General features: G+C 37.3%; 1 protein-coding gene across 3 annotated transcripts in view; it reads left to right on the top strand.

The window, feature by feature from the left end:
• LOC131428258 (trissin receptor) overlaps nucleotides 1-20,851 on the top strand; it is a 280,163-nt gene that overhangs the window by 245,414 nt on the left and 13,898 nt on the right. For all 3 annotated transcript variants that reach the window (XM_058592053.1, XM_058592050.1, XM_058592051.1), the window contains exons 5-8: nucleotides 1,227-1,424; nucleotides 1,524-1,685; nucleotides 1,780-1,991; nucleotides 12,778-12,979. In XM_058592053.1, coding sequence (XP_058448036.1) covers nucleotides 1,227-1,424; nucleotides 1,524-1,685; nucleotides 1,780-1,991; nucleotides 12,778-12,979 — 774 coding nt within the window. The remainder of the gene's footprint in view (nucleotides 1-1,226; nucleotides 1,425-1,523; nucleotides 1,686-1,779; nucleotides 1,992-12,777; nucleotides 12,980-20,851) is intronic.

Raw genomic sequence — 20,851 nt, 5'->3', positions numbered from 1 at the left:
TTTTGATTTATTGTGCTACCTAATGCTAAATCGTGGTATTATTACATGAAATATCGGTACTACACCTTTGCTATTCCAATATTGAAACAAATGAAATTATTGATATTTGCACTGAATGGGACTGATATGCGGGTACTTTGCATATGGGACAGACATAGGTTGATATTTTTTTCACATTTTTCTGAACAAACCATAAACTTTTATTGCAATTTCTGAGAGTATATTAAGGATAGATTGCATTCCTTAAGCTAACTCAAAATTGGCGAAAATCGATATGGGACTGATATGCGAGTATGGGCAGGGTACGCGCAACGTGGAATAAGAAAACACAACACGAACGATGCGTGCATTGTTGTTTTTTTTTTGTTTCAATTATAGAAGTTTTAACACCTGAAGGTGTTCGGACCATAAAATCTTTCTGACCCTATGTGCGGGATCGAACCCAGGTGGGCTACGTGATAGGTATCGACTATCCCATCACGCTATACCCGTCCCGTGTTTATTTGTTTATTTGTTTATTTGTTCATTTGTTTATTTGTTTATTTGTTTATTTGTCTTTTGTTAGTTGCTGTTCAAACGAACCGAAAGTTTTGGAAATATTGGTCAAGAACTCAAAAAACTGAACTGATCACATTATTGTTTTTATTCAAGATTCAATGAACAGTGTTTTGATAATATGAGAGAAATATCATCACACAAATAGGTGGATTCAAACAGCTTCTTTTTCTATGCTCGCAATTTTCTCGATGAGGACACAATCGATTTCGGGCTCGTTTGAATGCTGCAAAGGAACTTATGAAAAATGCTATAATTAAACTATTTGAATCACAAGTTATTATCACACAACAACTTTTCCTTCATTAAAATCCATATTGGCTGAAAACAAAACAGCTTACGTTAATGCCGTACATTATATCAAGATGCAAATTGAAATGGCAATGGTTTACCTTCCAAGTACCAATGCAATGCAAAAGATGTGGTTTACTGAAGATCAATTCAAACTATGTGCAAACAATGACCAGCCGCCTTACTGAAACTTCTGAACAAACATCTAAGCTATAACCTCTATGCAGTGCAAATTTCCACAGACGTTTCATTTTATAAGATGCCGATGTCAGTTACATGACCAATATTGACAGGAAACATTAATCGTCCCATTATTCGCTCGTGTATGTGAAAAATGGACATCTCACCCTTTGTCTCGTTTGCTTCTTCTATCCTTGCAGCTGGTGATAGTGGCCGTGTGGATCACATCGGCCGTGTACTCGGTGCCAAAGTTCATCTTTGTTCGAACGATTACCAACAACCTCGGGAACGACCAGTTGGAAACCATATGTATTATCGATCGGAAAGCATTCAACTCGGAGCTATTCGATATCATTAATTTTGCCTTACTCTATCTGTTGCCGCTGCTAGTCATGACGGTAAGCCACCCGCCACCACCCTTTCGGGCACTCGGAGTGAAACCGAACGAACTTTTGAAATTGATACGTGGTTGTTTCTTCACCTCCTCCGACAAACAGGTCCTGTATAGTCGAATAGCGATAGCCCTGTGGAAAAGCTCACGGGGATTGGAGCGACATATTGCCCTGCAGAACACCACTTCCTCTAACTATTCCGCCAACTACAACCGGAAGCCCAGCCAAAAATACGAAAAGCGAGCAGCAGGAGTCACCGAAAGTCAGGTCAGTAATTCCGATGATAATTGGCATCGGAAGCATTGAATGATGACTATGAAAAATTTTATTGACTCAACTAACCATCCGCTGTCATTTTCAGGTTTCCGTTGAATCGGACAAAGTAGTTGTGACAACTTGGCGATCACAGAACAGCTTCCACCAGCGCCACGGCACCCAGCTGACGCAGATGTCGCACTCTTCGAACAATGTGCTGCGAGCCCGCCGAGGGGTCATCCGGATGTTGATGGTTGTAGTGCTAACGTTTGCCCTCTGCAATCTACCCTTCCATGCGCGGAAAATGTGGCAGTACTGGTGAGTGTTCATTTGCTGGCGAAATCATTCGAAAGTGGCATTCTACTCAGAAAATAACAAAAATATTACGACGTGTTCTGAAAATTTGTGACGAACGTAACGAAACAAAGTCTCTTCATTCGGTTTCAGATTTACATTATTTTTGGTTATAGTACAGAGCAAACTGTGAATTTCATAGGCGACAAAATTCTACATATGAATCTATTCATCGCAAACTCAATTCATTAAAGACTGTCATAGAAAGTATGGACGCACTATGATTTCGCTGTAAATAATTCACAAGTGTTAGGTATTCAATTTTTATTCGATAAACTGATAATATTAGACTACAACAGAATAATATTCTCAACATTTGCTACTTAGCCATTGTAGACTAGCTGGCGTACCTTCTTGCGAACGTTACTCATTAAATTCCGTACAGACTTCTTGGCGACAAGTTTTGACACTTTTCTCCAATCTTTTTCGAACTGTTGAATGGTTTCGGCTGCCGGGACATGTTTCCTAAGATGTGCGTTCGTTAATGCTCAAAATACCTGAATTGGTCGAAGTTGTGGGCAATTTGGTGGATTCATGTCTTTTGGGATGAAAGTGACATTTTTGGGTAGTATACCATTCTACCGTTGATTTCGAGTAGTGCCAAGAAGCAAAATCTGGCCAGAAGACAACGGGATCCTTATGGCTTCGAATCATGGGTAGAAGTCGTTTTTGTAAACATTCCTTGATGTATATTTCGCTGTTCATTGAAGCAGTGGTGATGAAGGGTTCCGAAATCTTACCACAGCTACAAATTACATGCCAGACCATAGCTTTCTTACCAAATTTTTCGACTTCAACCGATGTCTCGGACTGGTTTAACACTTGCCCTTCTCGCACCGTATAATATTGTGATCCTGGCAAGGATTTGTAATCGAGTTTCACGTAGATTTCGTCGTCCATGAATATGCAGTTCAAATTTCCAGCAAGAATCGTATTGTACAACTTTCGAACCCTCGGCCTGATCGATACTTCTTGTTTCGGACTACGTTTTGGTTGTTTCTGCTTCTTATAGGTTCGAAGATTCAAACGTTCTTCAGCACGAAGAACATTTGACTTCAAAGTGCCCACTTTGCCACATCCCGAACTGAAACCTCCTTCTTTTGCTCGAACGCCTTCAGTATACGTTTATCCAACTGAGGATTAGCAGGACCTTTTTTCGACCCGTTTTCGGTTTATCCTCAAAGGTGTTATCCTCACCGAACTTCCTGATTGCATTTCGCACGGCTTTTTCACTTACTCCTTCCATTTTTGCTATCTTTCTCAGTGACAGTCCGCGTTCTGTGCACCATTTGTACACAATTTTTCGACGATGTTCTGCTGAAAGTCCACGCATTTTGAAACAAACTAATGAAAACGAGTAAAACAACTGTACAAGTGGTTAGAGAAGAGTGTAAACAACATGATGCAGCCATAAAAATTAACATATTTTGAACCATAACGAAATGGCAGCGGTTTTTGTTTGCGTCCATACTTTCTGGGCCAGTCTTCAAATGACTGAATTTCACAAGTTTATAGAATTTATAAGAATCAATCTTATAAATAGGTAATTTGGTTTTTGATTATGTTAAGACTTAAGTTAAGCCCCATTGAGCTAGTTTTGATCATTTGATCAGTATCTAACGAGAAAAAAGGATTTTAAACATGACATGCGAATGCATCTATGTAATGAAAACCGCTAAAATGTTACCACAGAGACGAAACTTGAACACGGAGCTAGTTTCTAACCGGGGAAATTGTTTTGTTGCGAGAATCAAGAATCCTAGAGCAAAATTTTTATTAACATCTTTTTTACTATAAATTTAGCGTTTGATGAACAATATGGAAAAAAAACTTTTCATGATTTTCAAAAATTTACATCATTTTATAAATATGTAACTATCAAATATTATTTTTCTATTCTAAAAATTTGACAGTATTTTATGCTGAATAAGAAAAATTCATTTTTTGAGATATTTGAATTTTAAGAATTAATAAAAAATTTGTACCTTTTTTCATATATATAAAAAATAGGTATATAATTCGCTCAAACTTTGGAAAAATTTTCCGAGGCCCGGAGGGCCGAATGTCATATACCAATCGATTCAGCTCGACGAACTAAACAAATGTCCGTGTGTGTGTCTGCATGTGTGTTGTCAACTAAAGAGGTCGAGATCTCAGAGATGGCTGGACCGATTTTGATCAAACTAGTCGCAAATGAAAGGTCTCCCCGTCACCCAGAACGCTATTGAATGGTTTTGAGATCGGATGTTTACTTTTTGAGTTATACGAAATTTTATGTCAAAATTTTTAGTTTTTTGACAGTACCTGTCACACTTAACCTTGAAAACAGAATATGTTTCTATACTTAGATTCCACACGGTAATAGCTATCCAACAAACCATAAATTGTTAAAATCCGTCCATTTCAACGGAGATATCGACATTTTTGTACAAGCGACTTTTCCCCCTATTCTAGCAGTATAAGTTTTGAACGCTGTCTGGCAAAGAAATGCTTCGGAGCAACATAAAACCCGATTTTTTATACTGTTACATACATTTGTTTCTAAGTACCCAAAAGACTGTGTACAGCATCCTTTTTCATGACAATTTGCCTCGGACCGATTTTAGCAGGTTCGTTTTTGGCAACATAATCATTCGAATATGGCAAAAGTAAACCAGATGATATCAGCATTTTAGAGTTGAAAGTAATTCCATAATTATATTGATTTAAACTATTTACAGCAATAAATGCTGGAAGAACATAACTTCTATATACCATACGACTCAGTTCGTCGAGATCAGCAAATGCGTGTGTGACAAATAATTTCACTCAATTTTCTCGGAGATGGCTAAACCGTTTTCTATAAACTCAGATTCATATGAAAAGTAGTATACTCCTAAACAAGGTTCCTGAATTACGTTTGGATCCGACTTCTGATTGCGGAACCACAGGATGATATGTGAAACGAAATTAAAATAATGCAATTCATTTTTCTCGTAGATGGCTGAACCGATCTAAGATTCAAACGAAATCTAAGAATCATCTATGACTCAAATGAGAGGTCTCAAAATCCTATAAAACATCTTACTTTTTAGTCAGATCCGACTTCTGGTTTAGTAGATACAGGGTGATTAGTATAAACATGTCAATTTCATATAAATTAATCAATTTTATTGGGTTTGCAGATTTGGATAGTTGATTACCAAATACATTTATTTCAGTTTAAGCAGTATTCGTTTTTGGATTCGGAATGTAATCCCAAATTTTAATTCGGACTACAATTTCTCAAAGATGTCTACACTGGGGTGGATTTAATTGATTTCGGCTACACCGATTTGGGAATTCCGGTTCCAGTATCGAATCGCTTCTCAAAGCTCAATCATTTTCTCAAAAAGGCCAAATCGAGCTTTAAAAACAAAAATTCAAATTAAAGGACTTAAGGTACCATACAAAATTAGTGAATTTTATCCGATTCTGGAATTACAGTTTTTAAAATTCATACAGATATAGAAGATGTAAATTGTTTGGCGTATTAATTTATGGCCATTCGAATCATTTTGGGTTATACTAGTTCCTGGATACCGGCTCTGGAAGTACATAAATAATGAATGTTGAATCTATTGTCACACGTTAAGATTGAAATTCGATACGATTTGCAGTTTCGACATTACAGGGTAACGAGTGATTAAAATCTCGATTTGCCGTTTAAAACGACGATAATTAAAATAATGTCATGAGAACTAAAACACCCACGAATATCCATGCAAAAAACACATGCGGATTGATAAAAATAGGTATCATCTCACTGCTAGATGGTTTAATCATGTTTTTACTTAGTCCTTACAATTACCTGAAACATTGCAGAATATACCAAATCGATCGAATTCACCGTTTCTGGAATATATACAGTTACTCACAAAATTCATCGTACACACGAAAAATATCACATTTTCACAATTTGCTTTTCAATTAGTAAATTTAAGCTAACAAAATATGTGTAGTTTCCTTGTTTTATATTTCATGAATTAGATTAATATACATTTTATTTAAATATTAAGATTCTTCGCATTTGGTGGTTCGATTGCAAAGAAAAACGCCTTAGTTCTTACAAAATTACAAAGTTTCTTACAAAATTGATCGTACACTCATTATGAAAATATGCATTATTAAGTGTAGCTGGAGAATGCGGATTGGAATATCAAATTTAGTACTTAGTGTGGTCTCCCTTAGCGTCGATTACGGCTTACAAACGACGGGGCATTGGGTCCACTAATTCTTTGCGCAAGATGCTCGGATGTTTTCCCACATTTATTTTATTTTCTGTTTCAGCGTGTTTTTGTTTGATGTGTTAGTATCCTTGAACCGCCGATTAATTTTATCCCATGGGTTTTGGATGGGATTCATGTCTGGTAACTGTGGAGGTGTTTTTAATTGCTTAGGAACGTTATGTAACAGCCATTCCCGAGCAATATGTGAGGTGTGTTTTGGATCACTGGCCTGTTGGAAACAATATCCTGATGATAGTCCTAATTATTGTGACCAAGTGCACAATGATTAGGACTATCATCAGGATAGTTCAGGTTACGTTCTAGGATATTCATATATAGTATTTTGTCCATATACCGGTCGATAAAGTCTAGTGTTGCTATGCCTGAAAGCTGCCATACAACTCCACAACATAACACAGCCACCACCATGTTTCACTGTTGATCTCAAATTTTTTTATTTGAGCTCTGTATTCGGCTCTCTTCCAAAAATTCGTCTGTCATCAGATCCAAATCAATTTATTTTTGTGTCATCAGTGAATATTACCTGATTTCAAAACTCCAGCGGTTTGTTTACGTGGGTTTTCGCGAACTCAAGTCACTACATCTGATGCACTGCTGATATGAATAGTTTTTTACGGGCAACATGACCATACAGATTAAATTTCCGGAGAACGCGGCGAACAGCTTCAGTTGAAACGGGTCGGTTAATATCTTGAGACAATTCCACCGTCAATTTCGGTTCACTTATTTTCGGGTTATTTCGTACTTTGCGAACTATAAGCCGTTCGTCAACTTCCGATAGGATCCGTTTTCTTTCCCTTTCTGCCTTGTTGTTCAGAGTTCCCTCGTATTACCAGTTGTCAACCATATTCTGTACGGTGGAATGTGATCGTCCAACGATTTCTTCTATTTCGTGTAAGGATTTTCCTTCACAGTCCAAGGAAATGATCAATTTTCTTGTAGAAATGTCTTTTTGCTTACTTTTGCCTTCCATTACAAACAAATAACGGCTTGCTCTGTATTTCAATTTATAACTTTCAAACGAACTATTATTGTTGTTTACTCTAACACTGACAACTTACACACAAAACGAGTTCATAGTAAATTGTGTCGATATTGACTTTTTCCATAACACAACAGTTACTAGAAAAGTAATATGAACTTACCTGATAAATTGCACAATCAGTAGAAAAATGCAGGACAGCAACTTAACATGCTATTTGGGTTGCCAGTGTAGCAAAATTCAGTCATTGTACGCAATACGTTCTTATGAATAGAGTCATATCAGGATTTGCATCACCAGTTTATTTCATAATTTGCTGCTATGTATATTTAACAATTTCACCAACCTGTCGCAAGAGTAGTACGGATTTTCATAATAGGCGAGCGAAATTTGTATGCGTTACTAGTACTACATCGGTGCCATTTTCAGAACTGAAGAGTAGATGACAATTCAAAACATGAAACAAACGAGTCGAACGTAAAGCTACACAAACAAGAGCAATTACTCAAATTAAACATACAATAACTAGTTATAACGGCGCATTTCTACAACAACCTGAGTTTTATTTTTTTTTAATTTGTAAATATCTACAAAACGATTACTGTTAAGAGAAAGGTCAATAAGAGCATTCGTTCTGCTTCTGATCACAATCTGAATCATATTCTAGTGTCGAAACAAATATTTAGAATAAAAAAATTTGGATTTAAATAAGCCTGGAAATTGTTTCAGTTGTAAATTCTTCAATTGAGAAGTAATGCTATTCGCGTTAAATGTTTTCTTCAATAAAAATAAAAAAAAAACGGAACAACTAGTTTAAGATATAAAGGGTGATTATTTAAGAGGTATAAGATTTAAATTAAAAACACAAAAAATGAAAAAATGGATGAAATCTTAATTGGAATCGATAGAACGATCAATATAATATAATATTTGAAAATGTTTTCATGCAAATATTGACCGCGGCTCCGCTTTCGATGACCCATGCGCAAGGTCCCTCTTATGGCACACTCTCTCCAACATATCGGCCGGTATTTCACGAATAAATGTTTCAATATTGGCTTTCAGTGCGTCAATCGTTGCTGGTTTATCCTTGCAGACATGAACCTTAACAAGACCTCACATGAAATACTCCAAATACGTTAAACCACACGATCTAGGCGGTCAATTGACGGGCCCAAAACGCTCTCAATTTGATCATTGTTTCGGGTGCCGTGTGGGATGTGACACCGGCTTGTTTAAACCACATGTCAGACATGTCAAATTCTTCCATTTTGGGCAAAAAATCGAAATAAGCTTCGTCGCTAAACACAATTTTTCGATAGAAAATGGATCTTCCATCAACTTTGCAAGCGCCCATTTGCCAAATGTTAGACGTTGTAAGTCGTTTCGTGATTAAATTAAAGACCAAACTAAACCAGTTTGACATTGACACAAAACACGACTCACGCGTGATCTATCTAAAACAGTGTTACCAAAAAATACCAGCAAAAAATTACCCTTTAGTTTAAATTCATTTTATTTTTAGGTATGCTTTCAATTCTTGAAAAAGCAGAGAATTTCGAATAATGAGGAATTTCGAATAACGGGAAATTTCGAGTCATGGGGAATTTTGAATCGTTAGTCATATTTGTCATTATCTGACATCGATCCAAACTAAACTTTTGCCATCATGGCTTTTCAGCTTCTAATTTTTTCACTGCTCGTCTGCTTACCGTTCAGGTGTATTTTGTACTCTTCATGATAATCAAGTGACATTCATTTTCCAAATGTTTTTGTAAATCAATACCTACATTGATTTTTCAATATTTTCGAAGAAAATCAAGCAGTTAAAGATCTTAAAAATCATTTTGCATGAATATTATTCATTTCAAAAAAATTATGCATTAAATTTGATTCTGTGTCTTTTTTGAAGAACTGATTTTTGTGGGGAATATCAAGTTTTGTCCTTTGTCAAGTACAAAATATATTTTTCATGCTTCTGAATAGATTTTACGTATACGTTGTTTTTCATTCAAATTACAGTTAAAAATTTGCTCATGACATGTAGTTCTATTAAAAACTGTTAGTCCAGTGTGGTTCTAAGCTCCCCCCTTTCCCATAGTTAGTTTTTTTCAGATGCATATTTTTTAAGGATTTATTTTCGAACAAATTACAGTTTTCGTATGGTAACAATGTTAAGACAGCACACGAAAAAAATCGTTTACCTGTTTTAAAAACTAATTTTGAGTCGAACTGATTTCTCTATCCCTTTGAAACATTCAAATCATGAATTCAGTTGTTTCGTTAAAAATTCATTTCACAACCAGACAGGACAATTTTTCACTGGCTTTAAACAGACCAACACTTAATTGAACTTTACTGAACAGACCTGAGACTTTGAACTTGTGACTTGGGATTTGGGACTTGGGGGACTTGGGGAACTTGGGGAACTTGGGGGACTTGGGACTTGGGACTTGGGACTTGGGACTTGGGACTTGGGACTTGGGACTTGGGACTTGGGACTTGGGACTTGGGACTTGGGACTTGGGACTTAGGACTTGGGACTTGGGACTTGGGACTTAGGACTTGGGACTTGGGACTTGGGACTTGGGACTTGGGACTTGGGACTTGGGACTTGGGACTTGGGACTTGGGACTTGGGACTTGGGACTTAGGACTTGGGACTTGGGACTTGGGACTTAGGACTTGGGACTTGGGACTTGGGACTTGGGACTTGGGACTTGGGACTTGGGACTTGGGACTTGGGACTTGGGACTTGGGACTTGGGACTTGGGACTTGGGACTTGGGACTTGGGACTTGGGACTTGGGACTTGGGACTTGGGACTTGGGACTTGGGACTTGGGACTTGGGACTTGGGACTTGGGACTTGGGACTTGGGACTTAGGACTTGGGACTTGGGACTTGGGACTTGGGACTTGGGACTTGGGACTTGGGACTTGGGACTTGGGACTTGGGACTTGGGACTTGGGACTTGGGACTTGGGACTTGGGACTTGGGACTTGGGACTTGGGACTTGGGACTTGGGACTTGGGACTTGGGACTTGGGACTTGGGACTTGGGACTTGGGACTTGGGACTTGGGACTTGGGACTTGGGACTTGGGACTTGGGACTTGGGACTTGGGACTTGGGACTTGGGACTTGGGACTTGGGACTTGGGACTTGGGACTTGGGACTTGGGACTTGGGACTTGGGACTTGGGACTTGGGACTTGGGACTTGGGACTTGGGACTTGGGACTTGGGACTTGGGACTTGGGACTTGGGACTTGGGACTTGGGACTTGGGACTTGGGACTTGGAAAACCAAATTATAACGCCTTTTCAGAATAAGAATGTACAAAAATAATAAAAATACCTGCATATCATTGCATAACAAAACCCTATCGGAAAATGGGTCTCTTATACACTGAAGTCTTTTTTTATGCGAATTTACGTACCGCATAAAAAAAACGCATAAAAAAACCGCATAACTCTGAAAATTCGCATAAAAAAACCGCATAACTCTGAAAATTCGCATAAAAAAAACCGCATAACTCTGAAACTTCGCATAAAAAAAGACCGTAGAAGGGCAAACCGCATAACTCTGAAAATTCGCATAAAAAAACCGCATAACTCTGAAACTTCGCATAAAAAAAAACCGCATAACTCTGAAAATTCGCATAAAAAAAGTCGCGTAAAAAAAACCGCATAGAAAAAGGCCACATAAAAAAAGACCTCAGTGTACATAACGAAAACGAGATACTAGAGCTGAGTTGATAGTTAAAATTAAATTGTTGCGGCAATAATGAAGTTACGGCGTAGTGGGTGTGCATTAATTCAAAAATCAATCACCGCCGAGTGTCGCAAATTCGTCGTCTATTAGCATTTAAATTAGAAATACAACCAATCAGTTAGTTTTTTTCAGATGCATATTTTTTAAGGATTTATTTTCACACAAATTACAGTTTTGGTATGGTAACAATGACAGTACACAAAAAAAAGTACGGGTGTGTAATGTCAGAGACATAACTGGATGTCGTGAATACGAATAAAGGTGACTTGTGAAACTTTCCACTTTTTCACTACTAGAATTTTAAACAATTTTTGACGTCGATTATTTCGGATTTGCATATTTCATTGAAAAAAACCATCAAGATGCTGTACAGGATTCATTTCTGCCTTTTAGAAGGACCAAATTGTGGAATTCGCTATGTTATTCAGCACAGTTCGGAACATTTTTCACGAACGATTTTTGCACAGCGAAAAGTGCACGAAGCAAATCAAATTATTTTGGATTTTCACTAAACTGATGGTTTTTACCTTCGATTTGCAAGAAGTAATCTTAATAGTTCTTTAGATAACAATTAGAGCCATTAGAACGGCTGATGATTTTATATAATGTTGATCACTTTTCGTTTTCTTTCTCTCCAATGCAAACGACCAGCAGCTCTGTTGTATGATGCAATCGCTCTTGTTTGAGTTGAAACTAGCTTTGCGTACAAACCGCATCACATCCGCTCGCAATTTTCACACAAATTTCAGTTTTGGTATGGTAACAATGTTAAGACAGTACACGAAAAAAAGTACGGGTGTGTAATGTCAGAGACATTGGGACTTGGAACTTGGGACTTGAAAACCAAAGTATAACCCCCCTTTCAGAATAAAAATGTACAAAAATACCAGTATATCATTGCACAACTAAACCCTATCGGATAATAGGTCTCTTATACATAACAAAAGCGATATATTAGAGCTGAGTTAATAGTTAAAATTAAATTGTTGCGGCAATAACGAAGTTACGGCGAAGTGGGTGTGCATTCATTCAAAAATCAATCACCGCCGAGTGTCGCAAATTCGTCGTCTATTAGCAGCTAAATTAGAAATACTACCAATCAGCGTCAATTGCGTAAAAGTTGTCGGTTGAAAAGACATTCGTGCTAACAACGTCCATTACCGAGGTAGATTGGTTTCAAGTTGCAACTGCAGTGCGCTACTGCATTCGAGTCGTTGGATTGTACTACAGTAAGTTGTTCGGTAGTCTGGCGTAAAAGACGTTTCATTTGGGGCGAGGCAATCTGTTCCGACAACTGCTATCAGAATTTGCCTTTCATTAAACATTTCTACTGTTGGCTGTTAGTTAACGTTTTCAGCACCAAACGAACTCGAAATATCTGTACAGTGTATCCATTTCCTTTGAACGGTAGCGATTGGCTGCAAGGCGCATTTCGTTCGGTAATTGAAGCGTGCCGATTCGTTTCAATAGTTCCGAGTTTAGATTGATTAATGGTGTGGATGATTGATTGTTAGAGACTTCAATCATGTTTATTTGTTTGAAATAATCGAAAAAAAAGGTTTGTTATAAAAATTTTGATGCATCGAATTTGCTCAGGACCAAAAAGGAAAGAAGAAAAAAATCAATGATCGGAGATCTGGCACTCTGCCACGTGACCAAACTCCGATAGCTTGAAAAACCAGTTGCACAGAGAGTGTTCACTAAATTTCCCATTTTTCGACCCATTTCAGGTCAACCGACTACAGAGGAGACTCCAATTTCAACGCTTTGTTCACTCCACTTACCTTCCTGGTGACGTACTTTAATTCGGGTGTTAATCCACTGCTGTACGCTTTCCTCAGCCGGAACTTCCGCAAGGGAATGCGAGAACTGCTGCTCTGTTCACTGAAGAAGAACAAAAACCACTCCCTGAATCAGCGGATTCCGATGCATGTGAGTATGCTGCAGGACTTATCGAAATGAACTCAATCGCACTAGTGGGTGTAATTACATCCGTCGCTGTAACTTTGGCACGTAGAACCAGCATGACTTGATAATTTTGGTGTAATGCTTTGCTAAGCTTCTGTATGTTATTCGTTGCTTTTTCAGTCGATTGCTGCAGAAAGAAAGGTCAACTCCCACCTGTCAAAACAAAAAAAAAGAAAACTTCAACCTGTCCTGTTTTTCGCGTATTGATTTTTAATAATTGATGAGGAAAGCAATTTTACCACAGAGGAAAGCAAATGGAACAAATCAAATTGAGGTCTAATCAAAATTGAGTTGCTTTCCGAGAAGTCCCATAAATAGAAAATTGGATACTTTTTCTCCTACTTTGCACGTTTAGTTTTGCTCGATAATTAATGTCAAAAATTCCGATCCCACCATAATAACAACAAAAACAAACACTAATGGGTAGAGCTCTGCAATGACAGCACGGATTTTTTTCGATAATTCGGTTGAAGTTTTTTGACCGAGATCTGAGGAATAATTTTAGATTTACAAAAACTAATCAAAACTATCTTGCTTATTGCTACACATAGTCATGTTTGATGCAGAAAATTGACGGTTTGATGGTAATGACGTTTGAAAAACTTCTTTTTTTAATTTTAGCACACAAGATTCATACAAAACGTAGTTCAATAAGTCATGGGACCAGCAAAGAACAATACATTTCTTCGGCAGAACTAAACGTTTTTTCAACAGCACAGTCCCTTTTAAGAGCACAATCGATCCAGCGCTTCTCTAATATTTCAATACCTTTCTTGTATAACGGTTTATCATTTCCCTTGAAGTAACCGTTCGTTTAAGTGATGCTCCTTCTTCCTTGAAGAATTTTTTCAGGGGCCTGCGAACTGGCAGTAGTCACTGGTGGCCATATCCGGAAAATAAAAGCGATAAAAGCGGATGAAATTTGAAGCCTAATCCAGACAAATTCGCCATGGTAGCGAGCGGTTTGTGACACGGCGCATTGTCTTAGTGAAAGAACACTGTTTTCTTCTGTCGTCAATACGATTCACTTTACTATGGGGGGCCTTTTTAAAATTTACCCTCTGAGAGAGTGATAAGTTTTTGATCGTTAATATCTCTTATAGTATCTAACGCATCCACATAATTTTTGCTACATGTTTTCAAGTGAGAAAACTCATAACTTCTTTCTAGGACCCGAACCGACGGTTTTCATTTGCGTTACCTGTTGGACAGGTATGAAAAGTTAACACTTGATATATTTCGTCTATTCTAGCCTGCGCAGTTAACTGAGCAAAGCAAAGTAAAACGAGTAAAGAGAAAAGTAAAGCAAGTCCGTCATTCCGGTTGGCTCAGGTCCAGAGATCAGTTCCAGTATCAAACATTCAGTTCAGTATTGAATCAATCCGCACAGTTCTGCTGCGGAACGTTCGCAGAACCAGTTTCGCTTCAATCAAGAACGGTTATGTAATTTTGTTCGTTTCCAATGAAGAAAAATACAGCGAAAAGTGGTCAACGATGAGGAACATTATAAAAAAATTAGCCCTTCTAATGGCTGCAAATGTTGTCTAAAGAACTGTAAAGAGTACTTCATGGCAAATCGGAGATAATAATCATCAGTTTAGTGCAAATCTAGATTAATTTGATAAGCTTTGTGCACTTTTCGCAAATGAGTGCAAATGAAGCCAGCAATTGGCGGAGCATCGAGGAAATACTCCGAGCAGTGTTTAATGTTGCAGACAATTCCACAATTCGGCCCTTCTAAAAGCCAGAAATGAATCTCGTACAGCATAGTTTCTTTCACTGAAATATGCAAATTCGAAATGAAATAATCGATATTTAAATTCTGCATATCACCGCCTATTTGTAAAAAAGGCTACAATAAAAATCACGTAAAAAGAAAGCCATAAACAGAAAGGCGTATGGGTAATGTAATCGACAGTACTGGAGGACGTGAATACGGATAAAACTCACATCATTCTTTCACACTTTCTAATATAGATAGTAGCTCGTATTATTAGGTTGTGTTAGTTTTGCAACTTTTATTGCTTCTTATCCAGGATGTATCGTTACAACATCTATACTAAAGTAAAGCTTGCTTCAGATAGAATTGGAACAAAGACAATTGCCTGTATTTCAAATATTTATTATTGAATTCAAGATCTTTTTTATACAAATGTAGCGTTTTCTTCATACTTTTAAGAAAAAATACGGATAAAATTATTCGTCACGGTTTCGAAGGAATTCTCGATTGTTTCCTGTAACACGGCTCATTAGGCGGCGCACATCATCTTCGTCCATCGTTTCAGCTATCTTATTCTACCATGTCGTCATCTGATTGATGTCTTTGACAACCTTTCCCTTTGCCTTGAGTCTCCTATTCATGATTGCCTAGTATTTCTCAATAGAGCAGAACTGGGGGCAGTTGGGTGGGTTAAGGTTTTTCGGAAAAAAAACTGTACCTCTTTCTCTGCATACCATTCCTGAACGACTTTGCCGTAATGACAACTTGCCAAATCTAGCCAAAACATTATGGGATGGTCGTAGGATCGAATGAACGGCGAAATTCGTTTTTGGAGACACTCTTTTTGATATAGGGACCGTGCACGGTAACAAGTAGCGCCATTAGTGGCGAATAGGCGAAAAAACTCTACCATAGCTTTACACTGTTACCATATGTTCACGCTGAATAAAATAGTCAAAAATCTGTTTTAATACAACATAGTGGTGTAATTTCTCACATCAATCATATCCTCATATATAATACTGTGGTATACTATTAAAAATATTTCTCTCCGATTCTTAAAATAAACCAAAGAGATTGTTTGTGCATTAACTAGTATAACCTACAGAATGAAACAGTTCTCTGACATCGATGAGAAAACGAAGGGAGTTCCACTATTGTAGGTATTTCGGGCACTAGAACCCGAGAACGTATAATCGAAGTTGGTTCGTATGGCCATCAACTAACATGATTTTAATTGCAACCGAAAAATATGCTCAATTTTCGGTAGGAGCATAAGATCTTTCATTTGAACCTAAGATTAGGAATACCGGACTAAGTGTAAAAGTAAGTGAGATCCTTTTTTGAGTGTATGACTATTATCTGCCGTCGTTATTCGAAAACCAATTTAGACAACTTTTTACTTTTTTCGTTTCGACTCTTCAAGTGACGGTACACAATTTTTAACACACTTTGTCCTATCATTCCGGAACCGAAAGTCGGATCCGGATGAAATTCAAGAATTCCGTGTAGAACCATGAGACCTTTCATTTGAATCTAAGTTGGTCTACATCGATTAAGTCATTTTCGAGAAACACACACAGAAAGATAGATTGCTCAGCTCGACGAACTGAGTGGAAAGGCATATGACACTTGGCCAATTTTTACTAGTCGATTTTCAAGTGATTGTATAACCTTTCTATATGAGAAAGGCAAAACAGTTCAGCGTTTCAATAAAATGATTATTTGTTGCTAGCTTCGTGACTCGTATTTCCAATATACGTCAAACTGGCTACTGCACAGTGGTTCAAAAGCGCAATTTCACGCTCTTAATTGATAACTCATAGGATCGTGGTTTTTGAGATACAGTATCTTCAGCAAAGTTGCTCAGAATGAAAGACGCCATCTTTTGGCCAATTTTATTTATGTGATTAATCCCCCTAAAAGTGAGATAAACAGTTTATTTTAGCTCAGGGCCAACATAGGGGCTAAGTTACTTCGACAAAGTTGTGCAGAAAGTTATTTCAAACAAGTTTGCTGAAGATACTATTCCCGTAACTTGAGTGTAATTCAAGATATAATGTATTTTCTGAAAAGGGTGTCCAAAAACCAGTTTTTGTAAGAAAACATATATATTTTCAGTTTATATGAGTTTTTCATGTTATACAAAGTTTTTCACTCCCTCAGGGCCCGAGGTAGACCACCTGATGTTCCGGTTCGAGATGTGTTGGCGAGTCGGGATATATCATATATGTTACTCATATATAAATTCCTTAAACACATTAATATACAAGTGTAATCTGCGTTAGTTACCCCTGTTCCTCGACTGATGCGAAGAAGAAACTTCACCCACAGGTTCGACACTAACATCCGCCCGAATCTCCCCATCCCTCGTCTGTCCACCATCTTCATTGGAACTAACAAGATCTTTCTGCTGTCACTAAATTTTCTACTTCCCCCTCCCACGTTTTTTCACCATCTCGATGTCAACTAATTAGATCTTTGTCGTTCTTAGTCATTTTGTTCCCATATCCCCTTTTTACTCTGTTCTCCGTAATATTTACTTCTCTGTATATTTTTTTTTTCATTTTCCTCCGTAACATCATCATCATTGCCCACGGACGGCCGCTGTAGTCTATGAGATGAATATGGGCCACCCGCCTGGTATTCGTAGCCTGGGGGTGTCCCCCGCGAACCCACACGGACAGAAAAAAGCGGCTAATACCAAGATACTTACCAACGTGTTACATTCAGTACGCCGGCCGGTGCCGATTGCCAGCTGAAGGCGGGATCTGCCAAAGTCATTACATTATCTTAATATACTATCCTAGTTTTAAGTTATTTGTTAATTAAAATTAGAAAAAGCCCTTGGCATCTTAGAGCTTAAGCAGTGTGCCTTAATAAATTATATGATTGAAAAAAAAAAAAAAAAAAGTTTTTCATATTTAAAAACTACATAACTTTCTCGAACAAACTATGCTGCTATCATTTCAGTTTAATGAAATAGAGCAATTTTTCATGTTTTTTTAAATAAAATTCTAACTTGTCTATTATCAAAAGGCGCAGGAAGGTGCAGATGAGACTACTTACATATTAAACTACTTCAAAAGAGCTTTCATACCGTGGTTGAATTACTCGTCTGCGATCGTCTGCAGGCGAGATATGTTCTTTTAAAATATCCTTGTCCTTGACATTTGCAATGATAAAATTGACTTCATTTCAGATCAGATTTCAGTTTATATTCATTACTATGGTGCTTGCCACAAAATATGATTTTTTTTGCACATCGAAGTCTATAAATTGAATAGTTTAGTAACTGTTTTGTCACGACTTTTAAAAAAATCATCATCAAATCGAATTAAGTTATGTCATCTTCTGGTAGAGAAAAGTATGATCAAAACTTTTTTTTAGTTATTTGTATTTATTTTATGACAGCTGACAATGTTCTTAACCAGCTAAAAGACTCTTAGCATCGTTCGACAGATTCTTCTTGGACTGTTTTGGCCATTCACGAATATTTGTAACCAAGGGATCCAATGAAACTAATTACCAATTCGTAAGTGATCTGGATTGCTCGCGTGTATAATACTCCCGACATCTGTTTATCGATCTCCACTTTAATTGATGAATAGAGGATATCTATCCGCAGAGCTTTTTATATAACAAGCTTACCAAAAAATGACATAACGTAATTCGACATGATGATTGCCTTTTTTCAAAGTCGTGGCTTCTTATCTCACTTTCAAAAACCGTCGGACAGTTACTTTCAAAAAACGTCTGTAATTATTACTAAACTTTTCAATTTGTAGACTTCGATGTCCATAAAAATCTTTTATTGTGAGAGTTTCCATGGTAACGAATATATACTAAAATCTGATCTGAAATACACTGAACCTTATCATTGGAAATGTCAAGGACAAGGATATTTGAAAAGAACATATCTCGCCTGTAGACGATCACAGACAAGTAATTCAACTACGGTATGAAAGCTCTTTTGAAGTAGTTTAATATGTAAGTAGTCTCATCTGCACCTTATTGCGCCTTTTGATAATAGACAAGTTAGAATTTTATTTAAAAAAACATGAAAAATTGCTCTATTTCATTAAACTGAAATGATAGCAGCATAGTTTGTTCGAGAAAGTTGTGTATTTTTAAAGATGAAAAACTTTGTATAACATGAAAAACTCATATAAATTGAAAATATATATGTTTTCTTACAAAAACTGGTTTTTGGACACCCTTTTCAGAAAATACATTATATCTTGAATTACACTCAAGTTACGGGAATAGTACCTTCAGCAAACTTGTTTGAAATAACTTTCTGCACAACTTTGTCGAAGTAACTTAGCCCCTATGTTGGCCCTGAGCTAAAATAAACTGTTTATCTCACTTTTAGGGGGATTAATCACATAAATAAAATTAGCCAAAAGATGGCGTCTTTCATTCTGAGCAACTTTGCTGAAGATACTGTATCTCAAAAACCACGATCCTATGAGTTATCAATTAAGAGCGTGAAATTGCGCTTTTGAACCACTGTGTACTGGTGAGATTGCTAACATTTTTACGATTACAATTTATTTTCTTTCTCCATTCTAAGAGTATGGACCATCCTGTGAATTATTCGAACTTTTAGTTAAAATTTGACAGTCGGGCAGTTATTTTTTATCGACTAGCTAAATTTATCTAAAACTGTGGCCCATTTCAAAATTTGACGAATGGAAAGTTATTTGGGTTGCTATTTTGCTCTGAAAATAAAGTAATAGCAAGTGGTGTAATAATTGCAATTCAGCGAAAGTAAGAATAACTTCGAGAAAAACTTACTTCATTTAAAAAATATTTAAACTTTTTCTTTGGGTATTTTTTTTGAGTGAAAGTATAAAAAGAAATTACACAGAAGCAATTTTTACTAAAGGTCTGAAATTAGAATGTTTTAGCAAGATATTTTTCAGTGTTTCCGGTCAAGTCGATTAAAAAATCATTTAATGTGCTGAGAATATCGTTTGAGTGTTTGAATTTGAGTAAATATGACAAATATTAGACACAAATCCAACTACAATGACAGAAAATGACGTGGCCGTATTTAGATACAGAATGAATAATTCGATTCAAAATTTAATAGTCAGTCGATGTTGAACAATCGTTTGCACCACACGCGAATAATTCCATAGGGTTCGGAAAAAAATCCGCAGAGAAAATACGCTAGAAAGTATTTTCAAACTCAGTTTACAAGTTTTGCTATGGTAGCATTATTTTTTCCACTCGCCGCCTCGTGCGCTGTCGTCGTCGGCCACTAAACCACGCCCTCGTGCACGGTCCCTATAGTTCCGATGTCATTGTCTTATTTGTAACGGAAACTTTCGTTTTTTGGGCACAGCTGCAAATGCCGTGCCAAATCATAAATTTTCTTGCAAATTTGTCGGCAAAAACAAATTTAAATTTGGCTGAAACATCCCCCCGAGCCGTTGCCAAGTAAAATTTTCGACCTGGAATTTGCCCGATGTCAGCCTTGGCATAGGTTTCATCGTCCATCACAAGACACCCGTCGAACTTGGTCAGCACCTGGTCCTATAGTTTCCGAGCACGAATTTTGACCACACTGTTCTATTTTATGGTCTAATTTGGCTATTTGCTAGCTCGATACGACTTGATTCCTTCCCGAAGTCGAGTTCTCCTCACGGTACTATGGGCAGCACCGAGTTTTCTGGCCAAATCACGATTCTTCCACGCAGTTTCCGGTCGACAGTTCCACTCCGAGGATTGGATTGAGGCTTCCGAATCATCGTCAATGTTTCCTTATAACGTTTGATAATGCGCCATACGGTATTTCTGGGCAGTTTCAGCTGTTTAGCTAGCCTAGATGCAGACCACAATGGATTTTCCAAATAACTGTGCACAATTTTTTCCCTTCTTTCGGCTTCCATGTTGATTGTTTACAAAGTACAGTTGATTTGCGGAATGTCAAAAATCATACGTGAAGCTGACAAAATTCCCGACACGTGGGCGCCAAGAACTTCCAAATTCGTCCACCAGGAGCGTCACAATGTGAGCAAAACTTTGTTCCAATTCTAAATAAAGCAAGCTTTACAACTTATTGACGACAAATATATGCTAACAAACATTTAAATAACAGAAAATAA

This window comes from Malaya genurostris, chromosome 2 (genome assembly GCF_030247185.1).
Source record: "Malaya genurostris strain Urasoe2022 chromosome 2, Malgen_1.1, whole genome shotgun sequence".
Lineage (NCBI taxonomy): Eukaryota > Metazoa > Arthropoda > Insecta > Diptera > Culicidae > Malaya > Malaya genurostris.
The sequence above is the reverse complement of the archived record's forward strand: the minus strand, read 5'-3'. Positions and strand labels throughout refer to the sequence as shown.